General features: G+C 46.8%; 1 protein-coding gene across 1 annotated transcript in view; it reads left to right on the top strand.

Annotated features, from left to right (window-relative positions):
- FMN2 (formin 2) overlaps positions 1 to 13,002 on the top strand; it is a 132,437-nt gene that overhangs the window by 26,402 nt on the left and 93,033 nt on the right. The window contains exons 5-7 of the mRNA XM_023745894.1: positions 4,839 to 4,986; positions 5,602 to 5,657; positions 11,526 to 12,623. Coding sequence (XP_023601662.1) covers positions 4,839 to 4,986; positions 5,602 to 5,657; positions 11,526 to 12,623 — 1,302 coding nt within the window. The remainder of the gene's footprint in view (positions 1 to 4,838; positions 4,987 to 5,601; positions 5,658 to 11,525; positions 12,624 to 13,002) is intronic.

The following is a 13,002-nucleotide window of genomic DNA, read 5'->3' as shown; positions in this document are numbered from 1 at the left end:
TGAACCAGGAGGTGCCACCTTCTGCACTGGGTGAGTGAGGGGTACGGGAGGCCGGTGTTTAAGAAGTAGAGGACGTTTCAAAACGGGACTGAGAGCTGAATGGAATGACGGAGGGATGCTGAGGAGGGCAGCGACATGGACGGTCATGGCTCTGTCCCAGCACTAGGGATAGCGAAGGTAAAACTTTGCACGGATCTCAGGTAGGCGTTTTTGCCCAGGTGGATACATCTTTTTTTTTTTAAATATATATATTTATTGATTTTAGAAAGGGAGAGGGAGAGAAAGAGATAGAAACATCAATGATGAGAATCATTGATGGGTTGGCTCCTGCACACCCTACACTGGGGATGGAGCCCGCAACCCGGGCATGTGCCCTGACCCGGGAATTGAACCGTGACCTCCTGGTTCCTAGGTTGATGCTCAGCCCCTGAGCCAGGCCAGCTGGCCAGGTGGGTGCGTCGTGATGGTTAGTGAGGTGATAGTTGCAGATTGTTGGTGTGGGGGTGGACGAAAAGGGTTGCCACCAGCTAGAAGACAAGACGAGAGGGCGTGGGCGTTGGAAAAGCAGGGGAGGGGAGACCTGCGAGTCCGGAGGAGGAGAAGGTTGAGAGAGGATGCCGACATGTTATTTTTCTTGACAGGTAAAGTGGGTTTTGGTGATGATGTGGGTGAGAGTGTAGCCAGGGTGAGTGGACAGCTGCCTGACGTAAGGTGAAGGTCAGATCGCTTTCTGATGTGAAAGCTGAGCCCCAGGAGAGGGCAACCTGCCCCTCAAACGGTTCTGTGAGCCCTGGCCCACGTGACCTAGTTGGTTGAGCGTCTTCCTATGAACTGAGAGGTTGCTGGTTGGATTCCTGGTCAGAGCAAATGCCCGGGTTGCAGGCTTGATCCCCAGAAGGGGGCAGGTAGGAGGCAGCCGATCGAGGTTTCTCCGTCTCCCTCTTCCTTCTTCTCTCTCTCTCTCTCAAAATAAAAATAAATAAATAAAAATATTTATATTTTAATTGATTTCAGAGAGGAAGGGAGAGGGAGAGAGAGAGAAACATCAATGATGGGAGAATCATGGATCGGCTGCCTCCTGCACGCCCCCTACTGGGGATCGATCGGCGTAACCCGGGCATGTGGCCTTGACCGGAATCGAACCCGGGACCCTTCAGTCCAAAGGCCGGCGCTCTATCCACTGAGCCAAACCAGCTGGGGCCTTAAAGAAAACTATTTTAAAAATAGTTTTGTAAGCAGCAGGCATGGGATTCAAACCCAAGAAGGCTCGCGCGTTTTCTTCCATCTCTCACTGAATCCTGTTGATGCAAAGGAGCATCCAGACACTCCGGCCTGGTTCTCTCTGTCTCTGCCATCACTTCATGGTGAGCTGCCTTCATCCTGAGCTGGGGCTGACGTGGTGGCCTCCTTAGCAGCCTGGTGGTTCCATGTCCTTCCCCACGAAAAGGGTGATCATGTTCCACCTGCTGTAGATGCTTTGCTGTTAGGATAGCACGTAAGCTTCACGCAGGGCCCAGGAGGCCCTCCGCTGGCTACCTCCTGGCCAAGTCTGCGGCTTCGTCTCCTGTTTCTCTCTCCCACCTGATTTTGCTACCAGGGGAGCTTCCCAGAATTCTAACTAATTCTTGGGCTCCAGCATCCGAGTCGGAGGGACTGGGTGTGAGGTTGGACCCTGGATACAGGGATATTTGATCAGCGAGGTCTGGGGCAGCCTGGCTCTAAAGAACGTGTTCTGTGGGTGTTAGTTGTGGCTTAGATGTGGGAGCTGCCCGTGGCCTTTTTCTTGAGCTCCAAGGAAGTCCTGTCTTCGAATTCTCAAGAGTTTGTAGCTCCACTGCTGTGCTAGAACTAAGCCTAACGATGGAATGTTTTCCCTCGGCTGCTCATTAAGCCTTTGGTTCATTTTTTGTGTGTAATTGAGAAGCTGCTATGGGAGAGAGAGAGAGAGAGAGAGAGAGAGAGAGAGAGAGTAGAGAGAGAGATTTGGTCCAGGTAGTTCACAGAATCTTCAGTGGGACTAATGTTACCTTCCTTTAATTTCTTACAGGAACTCTCTCTGTTGAACTCTTTCATTGTTCTTGTTTGAAAAAAAACTTGAGAAATAGAAAAGGCAGATATTCAGACCTGGAAATGTAACCGAATGAAACTTATCCTAAAAAAATATTAAATTTGCCGAAACTGGTTTGGCTCAGTGGATAGAGCATCGGCCTGTGGACTGAAAGGTCCCAGGTTCGATTCTGGTCAAGGGCATGTACCTGGGTTGCAGGCACATCCCCAGTAGGAGATGTGCAGGAGGCAGCTGATCGATGTTTCTCTCTCATCAATGTTTCTAACTCTCTATCTCTCTCCCTTCCTTTCTGTAAAAAAATCAATAAAATATATTTAAAAAAAATATTAAATTTAATCCTATAGGATGTTGTAACACCAGGCAAAAATCGCCAGGGATTTTTCTTCCTGTTGCTTCTTCCTTTATATACTTATAAGCATGTTCTTTTGAAATATACTTTTGAAGTACAAGGGGTTGTGGAACATTGACGTTAGAGAAAATGAAGACAGAATAAAATCAAAGTTTCCAATAACCCTATAGAAAAATTAAAAAGTTTTTTCAATAACCTTGTCTGTAGGGTATGCATTATAGATTAAGGAGTTATTATGAATGCACATATGGATAGAGATAAGATTATTTCTGTAGATTCGTTTTCACAGATATTTTAACATCTACTCTTGCCATATATGCCAAGTATTTCTGAATTTATTTGTAAGCCGTTTACTTATTTAATTGTACATCAGGTGCTGTGCATAAACTAATAATGTTACATTACTCCATTTCTTTATCCTGTTGATTCTAAGCGTTTCTTCTACAGTAAGTTATTCCATTGCAGGTTGATTGTTATTCTCACATTTTTTTCCCAAAGAGCATATTGGGTTGACATTTCCTCTTCGCACGCCTCTCAGCTCAGCATATACGCAAATATAGCAACTGAGGTGCTGAATTTCAGTCAGAAATAGAACTCAGCCTCTTTTTTTTTTTTTTGTCATTTCTGCTCATTCATGCCCAGGGATCGAAGGATGAAATGTTTTGCTCTGCCCTCTGCTGGTGACTTCAAATGATGGCAAGGGAATTCACAAAATACGTAGTGCTCAATTCCAAGTTCACAGAGTGGCCACAAGATGGTTTAAAATTTCAGCCTCGCCAGATTCATTGTAATAGTTTTTATTTTTAACGAATTAATTATTAATTTTAATTGTTGTATTGGATATATTGGGGTGACATTGGTCAACACAATCACATTTCGGGTGTACAGTTCCATAATACATCATCTGCACACCGCGCTGTGTCCACCACCCCAAATCACATTTCCCTGTTACCACTTGTCCTCCCTTTACCCTCTTCCACCCCCACCCCCTTCCTCTGGCAATCACCACCCTGTTATCTGTCTATGAGTCTTTTTTTTTTAAAGCTTTTTAAAGCTGATTTCTTATAGAGAGGAAGGGAGAGGGATAGAAAGTTAGAAACATCGATGAGAGAGAAACATCGATCAGCTGCCTCCTGCACACCCCCTACTGGGGATGTGCCCGCAACCAAGGTACATGCCCTTGACCGGAATCGAACCTGGGACCCTTGAGTCCGCAGGCCGACGCTCTATCCAAACCAGTTAGGGCATGTTTTTTTCTTCTTAATCCCTTTACCTTTCTCACCCAGCCCCCCAGCCCCCTCCCCTCTGTATCTATGAGTCTGTTTCTGTTTTGTTAGTTGAGTCTGCCCGTTAGATTCCACATATAAGTGAAATCATATGGCACTTGTCTTTCTCCGCCTGGCTTGTTTCACTTAGCGTAATACTTTCCAGGTCCATCGATGATGTCAGAAAGGGTAAAAGGTTCTTCCATTTTATCACCAAGTAGTATTCCATGGCTACTGGGGATGGAGCCCGCACCCCGGGCATGTGCCCTCACCAGGAATCGGTGAACCAAGACCTCCTGGTTCATAGGTTGACACTCAGCCACTGAACCACACCGGTCGGGTGGGTTCATTCATTTTTTTATGGTTTTCCTCCCACACACGTCCCAACCTGGACCCAAGATAAGTGGGTTTCCTGGCCTTTTGTGTCCATGCAAGGAGGCTGTTCTGGCCTGTGATGCCACGGTCAGCCTGAGCTAGGTCGGTGCCTCAAGTACTAAGCAGGTTTTAAAGGGACATCATCTTCCCATGGATATGGATGCGAGTCCAGAGAGCCCTCCTGCCCGTATTCTCTGATTTTATCATTCCCTGCAGGCCACGTGGCATCTCCACCTTCAAAGGAACCGTAGATTTTTTCTGTAAAAAAAGAGATGGAGGCAAGCATGGTTAAGAAAATGAAATGAGTGTGTGAAGGAAGGTGTGTGATGAATCTACATTGAACTGGATAAAATGCTCTTTTCATGTTTTATACAGATGCAGATATTTACAGGGTGGGCGAAAGTAGGTCTACAGTTGTAACACAAATAAATAATGCAATAATCTATAATAATAAAAGGGTAATATGCTAATTAGACCGGACGGCCGAACAGTGGAACGACCGTCCGGACGACCTTCCCGATGAAGCCGGGGCCACGAGGGCTGAGCCCCGTGCACGAATTTTGTGCAGCGGGCCTCTAGTGAATAAATAACAATCCAAGAATAAACTCTGTGTTTTACCTACGCACAACCGTAAACCTACGAATGCCCACCCCTGCATACATGCATCCCACATGCACACTTAGGTTAGGAATGATGTTGTAACAGATCAGCCACATGGATGTCATTTTTTCGGTGGTTGAACGAATAGCTTTCACCTGTTTATTTTCATTTTTAAATCTAGCAAGATCAGCTTTACACCTGGGCTGCTGTTAGTCAGCCCACACACTCCCTGGACTACACGGAAGGGCGGTTTCCCAGGCGAGCCCCATCTGCGTGGTCACCCCCCGACGCCCCTGATGAAGCGCCCAGGGCCCAGGACGCCGAGCCAGGTAGGCCCGGAATGTTCTGAAGGCGTGTTGTGCAGACTTAAGCGAAGTGAGTCAGCTAAAAAGTGGATGGCTCAGCAGGTATTTTCTGGCCCAAAATAGAAACCAGCACTTGAGAAAAGTCACTACGATGGACGTGTCAAGAGGGTGTAGGCCAGGGGTGGGCAAACTTTTTGCCTCGAGGGCCACAATGGGTTCTTAAACTGGACCGGAGGGCCGGAACAAAAGCATGGATGGAGTGTTTGTGTGAACTAATATAAATTCAAAGTAAACATCATTACATAAAAGGGTACGGTCTTTTTTTTTTTTTTTTTTAGTTTTATTCATTTCAAACGGGCCGGATCCGGCCCGCGGGCCGTAGTTTGCCCACGGCTGGTGTAGGCCTAACTAACCCAGTTTTAAAAGGAACAGTGGCGTGAGTGTCGGTCAGTATAAATGTGTCTTATCTACAGAAAAGCGGTCCTGTACTCAGAATACAAAAGTATAATCAGAAGATAAGCTGGGTGTTTTGGAGACCGATGGTTAAAGATAGAGTTTTAGTTAGTTTTATTTTCTGATCGAAGAAAGGGGAAAATTAGATCTGTAGTAGATTGATTGCCTTCTTCCTTTCCAACCCAGAAACGCAGCCTGCTGTTTTGGAAACTCTGAAAAATTGCTCAGATGCTGTTCAGCAGGTAAGACGATCTTTTTTTAAAAAAAATTAAATATATATTTTTATTGATCTCAGAGAGGAAGGGAGAGGGAGAGAGAGAAACAATCAACGATGAGAGAGCATCATCGATCAGCTGCCTCCTGCTTGCCCCCCTACTGGGGATCGAGCCCACAACCTGGGCATGTGCCCTGACTGGGAATTGAACCGTGACCTCCTGGTTCATAGGTTGAGGCTCCAGCACTGAGCCACACCGGCTGCGCTAAAAATTTATTTATACATTCTCCCAACTATGCTTTTGAAAATAACTTGGTGCTAGCAATTACTGAGTAATTAAGAAGTCAGAGTGTCTTCTCTCGAGCGTGGTCTAGTAGAAAATAAGAAGACATACTGGGTTCTAGGCGTAATTCTAGCCCTACTTAGCCCACATACCTGGGCTACTTGGGACACAGTGTTCTTCTCTGTGAAGTTACAGACTTTGGCGATTTTTGAGGATTTTCCAAGTGTAGAAGGATTTCCCTTTTGAAAAGAAGCAGTCCTGCCTCATACATGGCAGTTGTGCGCCCCCTGGAGGAGAAATGAGGATATAACCCGGGTCAGGAATTTCAATTTATAATTCACTATGCTTTCAAAAAACGTCATTAGGTTGGTCATTATCCTCAGAGTAAAGACATTCTTTTTTTTTAAAAAAATATATATTATTGATTTTTTACAGAGAGGAGGGGAGAGGGATAGAGAGTTAGAAACATCGATCAGCTGCCTCTTGCACGCCCCCTACTGGGGATGTGCCAGCAACCAAGGTACCTGCCCTTGACCGGAATCGAACCTGGGACCCTTGAGTCCGCAGGCCGACGCTCTATCCGCTGAGCCAAACCAGTTAGGGCAAGACATTCTTAAAAGAGTGTCGTCAAACGGGGTTTCCCGGCGTGTTTTCGTCAGAGCGGAGACCTACATGAGGCTGGGCCCTTGGAGACGTGTGGTGACTCAGCCAATGGTCATTTAATTGATCTTCTAGTGATTAGCCAATAGTGATGAAGATGAAGCAAGATACAAAGAGGTAAAGAAATACAGTTAGAAATAAGTGAGGAAAATAGTGCCCTCAAAATATTCTCTCATTATTTTTCCAGCTCAAACAATTTTTTTTTTGAGGCCCAACTAAATTGTGATTTGAGATTCTATATTGGATTTTTCCCCCAAATTCTTATTCCCGAGGCATAGCTTCCTGAGTTCTTTGTTGGCTATGATAACGCTGCTGAAAACTCGGACAAAAAGTCATCTGTCTTACCGATTGCGATAAAGCACGTGCAACAGCGCTGTCTATGTCACGATCCCAGCTGTCGTAATGTAACCTATATATCCACGTGCATAAAATTGTAGTGGTTTTCTGTTTTCCTCGCGCTGTCAACCATGGTAAAATGTATTGTAATAAGCAGAACATTCGATGAGCTGAGTGATTTCAACACATCTGATGTTACGGCTCAGAAACCCAAGGGTGAAACCGATTGATTTAGATGTCACACCTTCTCTTCTTGTGGTCACTGAAGGGTCTAGGGCAGTGATGGCGAACCTTTTGAGCTCGGCGTGCCAGCATTTTGAAAAACCCTAACTTAACTCTGGTGCCGTGTCACATAGAGAAATTTTTTGATCTTTGCAACCATAGTAAAACAAAGGCTTATATTTTTGATGTTTATCTTATATATTTAAATGCCATTTAACAAAGAAAAATCAACCAAAAAAATGAGTTTGCGTGTCACCTCTGACACGCGTGTCATAGGTTCGCCACCCCTGGTCTAGAAACTGGAAAATGTAATTAACTAATGGAGAGGAAAACATTTGTGGGCCATTGAGGATATTTTTTCCATGGATTTTTAGAGAAAGTGGAAGGGAGGGAGGGGGAGGAACAAGGGGAGAGAGAGAGAGAGAGAGAGAGAGAGAGAGAGAGAGAGAGAGAGAGGCATTGATGTGAAAGAGACACATCGATTGGTTGCCTCCCTGGGATTGAACCTGCAACCCAGGTACCTGCCCTTCACTGGTCACCCAACCCATGACCTTTCGGTGTGGGGGCGGATGCTCTAACCACTGAGCCTGCCGGCAAGGGCACAACACCAACAACAAAACCATCACCCAACACTATGCCATTTATAAGAATCAGGCGTCAAGACAGGTTTGAGAGGCATAGAGACCGATGAGCCCCCGGACGTCTTAACCTTGACTTTAACGTTGGTGGGCCCACTCGTGTCCATGTTACTCAGCGCTTCCCTCCTCTTTTTTTTTTTTTTTAAGTCCCTTTTTTTTTTTCCTGTTACTCCCCTTGCCCTTCCCTCCTCGGTCACTAGATGGCAGGTCTGCATCTCTGTAGCTGACCCCTGCGGGAGGGGAGGGGAGGGGAGGAGCGGTGTTCAGCGCTGGGCTGTGGGAAGGATGGCGTTTTCTGGTCCCTCCCAGGGGCCCGCGCATCTCTGCGCGGTGATGCTGGGGATGCAGGACCTGCTGGGTCCGGGCATGCGCATGCGCAGAGCCCAGAGCATCTCTGCGTTCGTGTCCAGCTGTGCGCGCAGGCACCTGTTCTCGCCCTCCGAGCTCCCTGGGAGTTATTGAATGAGTTTTGACTTGTGCTCTCTCCCTGGAGTTAATAATGCAGAGAGAGCTCCATATCCCTAGGAAAAACCATGACTCACGAAGCCTTTTCTTAGCGATGGGGGTGGGGGTGTAGGGGAGTATGGGGGCGGGTAGGGGGGGAGCCGGTGGTGTTTGCCAGGGAGTCTGATGCTTAAAGCAAATGCAGCTGCTAGCCCTGCCCCCAGCTTCGCTGTGGCCCCTGGAACGAGGAAGCTGGGAAGCGAAACTGCACTCTCAGGACCTCAGTTTACCCCATTGGTTTACTTTATTTTTTATTGATTTCAGAGAGGAAGGGAGAGGGAGAGAGAGAGAGAGAGAGAGAGAGAGAGAGAGAGAGAGAGAGAAACATCAGTGATGAGAGAGAATCATGGATCGGCTGCCTCCCGCACGCCCCCTACTGGGGGATCAAGCCCACAACCCAGGCATGTGCCCTTGACCAGAATCGAACTCGGGACCTTTGAGTCCATAGGCTGACACTCTATCCACTGAGCCACACCAGCCAGGGCTGTATACTGATTGTTTTAATATCAAGTAACATGCTCTGAAAATCTGCCGTCTAAAGAATGATTTTATAAAACTGAAATAGGACTGCCTTTCAAGTCAGTTTTTTATTCTTTGGCCCCGGGTTGCGGGCTCGATCCCCAGTGAGGGGCGTGGAGGAGGCAGCTGATCAATAATTCTCTCTCATCATTGATGTTTCTGTCTCTCTCTCCCCCTCTCCCTTCCTCTCTGAAATCAATAAAAAATATTTTTAAAAAGATGTGCTATGATTACCAGTCATGCGTCCTAGAATGCCAGTCATGTAGCCTTAGAATTTACCAGAACTTGACAATCTGAATATAACTTTCATATAATTAACGAGAAAAATTAATTGCACATCTCACTAGCATTTACAAAGTAAATGGTCGCAGTGTTAACTTACCAGTAAGTGGCTTTGATATTCTAGTCTCTGAAAGGATCTTGCTGACATAAAATAATAAAGTTTCAAAGACGAACAAGTTAAGTTTTCGGCAAACGCTTTCTTTGAGTGTATCTTGGCTTCCTTTTTGACAGTTTTAGCCTTAACGTTATGCTAATGTTTTCCTTTTTTTCTAGGAATCAGATAATCTTGTATTTAGAGAAATATTTGGGGCGAACATTTTACTTTTTCATGGCAACTTGCATTCTGTGACATGCGAATGTGTAAACAATTTGTGAGAACTAGCCATCACCACCCACGTATAAGATTATGCGGGAATGGAGGAATGTTGGCCGACCGATTGCACATACTATCCAGCCAGCGCAGATGGCAGCCTCTACCACTTAGAATGGTTTAGACGTTTGAAATAATACTTTTAAGTACACATCGTATTGAAATTGGCAACCTGTAAAGTATATTACAGTCTGTGTTGACGCTCCGTAATAGATGCCTGTTTCCTGCATTTGTAAGGATGTACCCATTAGATCAATTCTGTCCAAAATTACGAAGACACTTTTTTTTTTCCTTTTAGAAATGCATTCATTTTAATTTTTAATAGTGAGAGACATTAGCCTTGGGGAAACGCACACAGTTCCTGGAAACGCTGTGAGAGTCTTTTCGAAAAGTGTAGAAGAGAGAGCAGTAGTCCATTTCTCTCATGTTGGGGAGCTGATGGGCCTCTTGTTGAGTTGTACCCTGAAGGGATGGGAGATTAAGTACCAGGCCCAGGACATGAGGGAACAGGCTCCCAACCCCAGGTCTTTCCATGGACAGCAGAGCGCCTGGCAGACGCTTCGAGATGAAATCTGGGCTTGTCGGTGGGTGGGCCCTGAGAGGAGGGAGGATGTTTGCTGAAATGGCCAGAGAACAGACAGCATTTTTCTTCGATCATGTTTACCATGTAAGTTTTTTTTTTAAATAAACCTCTGGAAAAAATTCTACCTAACCCGTGTAGAAATCAGCTCTTCCTGCTGACAAGCAAGGCAGCCTCTCTAGAGAGTTCTACAGACAGCGTCTTGGCGGCGGTGACTTGGTGCTGATAGCCCTGGATAAGGAAGGCCAGATAAGATTCTTTGAAGACGCTTAGCTGCCTTCAGAAGCAGAAACCCTGCGTCCAGCTGGCTGCTCTGTAAGAATGGACGGCCAGCCCTCCTTGACAGGCGAGGCCTGTGGTCGGCAAACTGTGGCTTGTGAGCCACATGCGGCTCTTTGGCCCCTTGAGTGTGGCTCTTCCTAAGCCTTAGGAGTACCCTAATTAAGTTAATAACAATGTACCTACCTATATAGTTTGAGTTTAGAAAATTTGGCTCTCAAAAGAAATTTCCATCGTTGTGCTGTTGATATTTGGCTCTGTTGACGAATGAGTTTGCCGACCACTGGGCTAGGCAGTCAGTTCGGATTTGACATGAGCTTCATTGCTGTTTCCCTGGGATGGACGAGGAGGATGGTCACCTTGATTGAGGGCTGGGTTTTGTAGGTAAAGATAGAGCCGTGGAGAGGAATAAAGATTTTAGCACATGGAGTTTTGTTCTCTCTACAGTCAGGACTATGTAACAAGCAGCTAGTCTCACCCCCAACTTGCCCCCCATGTTTTCTGTCTATAATAATTATCTCTAGAAAAACAATTCTCTCTCTGAAACCTTCAGAATGGTCAAGAGGCCGCTGGGGAAACTGATGACGTTCTCAAATACTACAAAAGTTGACCATCTTTTTATAAAAGATGTCCTATATCATGGCATTATATGCTTTTTTTTTTTGAAAATCTGCACCAATGAAAATGAACAGGAGTCTTATTTTTAATCCTCGCCCGAGGATAGGTTTATTGATTTTAGAAAGAGGGAAGGAGAGAGAGAGAGACAGACAGACATTGATGTGAAAGGGAAACATCGATCATCGATTAGTTGCCTCCCCTATGTTCCCTGACTGGGTCACTATTTTTCACTAATGTCTATACAAATATATAAAGTATTTCAATACATAGCTTTGGAAGGCACGCCATATATTCTTTAAATTGTCCATGGTAAAAGAAAAACCACAAAAACAATTATTTAAGAAGTAAACTAGGTTTCTTTTTAATTTCTTTCAACAACAAGGGTTACTCGAACCATTTAGACATGAAGGTGACCCATACATTGCCTTAGGCAAAACGTTAAAATCGGAGTCAACATGACATACATGGCCTGAAACATATGCATAAGGTGTATGCTCGTGCCCATAGGGATATCTACAATATTTAAATCTATTTTTTGCTTAATTCCGTCCGTTTTTTTGGAGTATTCCTTACTTTCTATTTAACTATGTCTTTGTTGCCCTCAGGAAGTTACAGACATTGGATCTGAGGGACAGGCCACTGTGATTCAGCAGCTGGAGCAGACCATTGAGGATCTGAGGACCAAAATAGCTGAACTGGAGAAGCAGTACCCTGTCATGGACGCGGAGGTGGCCGGCGGCCGTCTTGGGGTTCGGAACGGAGAGGCACCCTCGGACGATGTCTGTCTTGCAGCTCTCAGGTTAGGAGAAGAGCATGGCCGGCACCAGAGGATTTTACAGGCCAAGTCCATCCAGACGTCCCCGACCGAGGAGGGCGGGCCACCCACGCGGCCTCCTGCCATGACACTGCCAGAGGGCCTCTCACCGTCCGGACCTCAGACAAAATTCTGCTCAGAGATTTCTCTGCTGGTGTCTCCAAGGCAAATAGTGCAGCTGGATGCCCATCAGCCGGTGCAGCCTCCACCGCCTCCACCCCTGCCCTGGGCTGAGGGTCAAGGCCAGGCCAGGCCACAGTCTTCCCAGCCTTCTCTTCAGACTGAGCTGGACACCAGCCATGAACAGTCTGTTGCATCACCCTCTGGACACAGCCTCAGCATCCCACCCCCACCGCCTCTGCCTTGCACAGCGTCTTCCGGCTCCACCTTTGGTGTGGGCACGGGGGCTCCCTCCCCTCCCCCACCCAGTATACCTCCTTCTATGCCTAGTACGCAAATGCTGCCGCCCCCTCCCCCACCTTTGCCTGGTGAAGAAATACCTCCTCCCCCTCCTCTTCCTGGAGTGGGAATACCCCCTCCCCCTCCTCTTCCTGGGGTGGGAATACCCCCTCCCCCACCTCTTCCTGGGGTGGGAATACCCCCTCCCCCACCTCTTCCTGGGGTGGGAATACCCCCTCCCCCACCTCTTCCTGGGGTGGGAATACCCCCTCCCCCACCTCTTCCTGGGGTGGGAATACCCCCTCCCCCACCTCTTCCTGGGGTGGGAATACCCCCTCCCCCACCTCTTCCTGGGGTGGGAATACCCCCTCGCACACCTCTTCCTGGAGTGAGAATACCCCCTCCTCCACCTCTTCCTGGGGCGGGAATGCCCCCTCCCCCGCCTCTTCCTGGCGGGCGAAATCCGCCTCCGCCACTACTTCCCTCGATGGAAAAAAAACCACGGCCCCACCTGCAGCTGCGTCGCGATGCCTCGTCCTACACCTGGGCATGCCGGAGAGCAGGGCGGATGTCATGCGCGGCCCGCCTGGTAGGGAGAGAGGGAAGGCCACAGAGCTCACCCGCAGGACTGATACCTGCTCCGACACATCACGATGAGATGGAGAAAGATAGAGAGGATACACACTGAGTTGGAATTGGAATTTTTTGTCTCTTTATACACACCTTATTATCTAGAGAGCATGTCCCATTAACGCACTGAGATTCAAAAAGTAAGTCAACTATATTCAAACAAGAAAAGACAGAGATTACAGTTGCCTGAAATCAAATTCATTTTTTTTTAGAGAATGGTGTTATCAGTGTTTTATATT

The sequence above is a fragment of the Myotis lucifugus genome, unplaced genomic scaffold (assembly GCF_000147115.1).
Source record: "Myotis lucifugus unplaced genomic scaffold, Myoluc2.0 scaffold_601, whole genome shotgun sequence".
NCBI classification, from domain to species: Eukaryota; Metazoa; Chordata; class Mammalia; order Chiroptera; family Vespertilionidae; genus Myotis; species Myotis lucifugus.
This window is presented reverse-complemented; position numbering and strand designations above follow the sequence as displayed.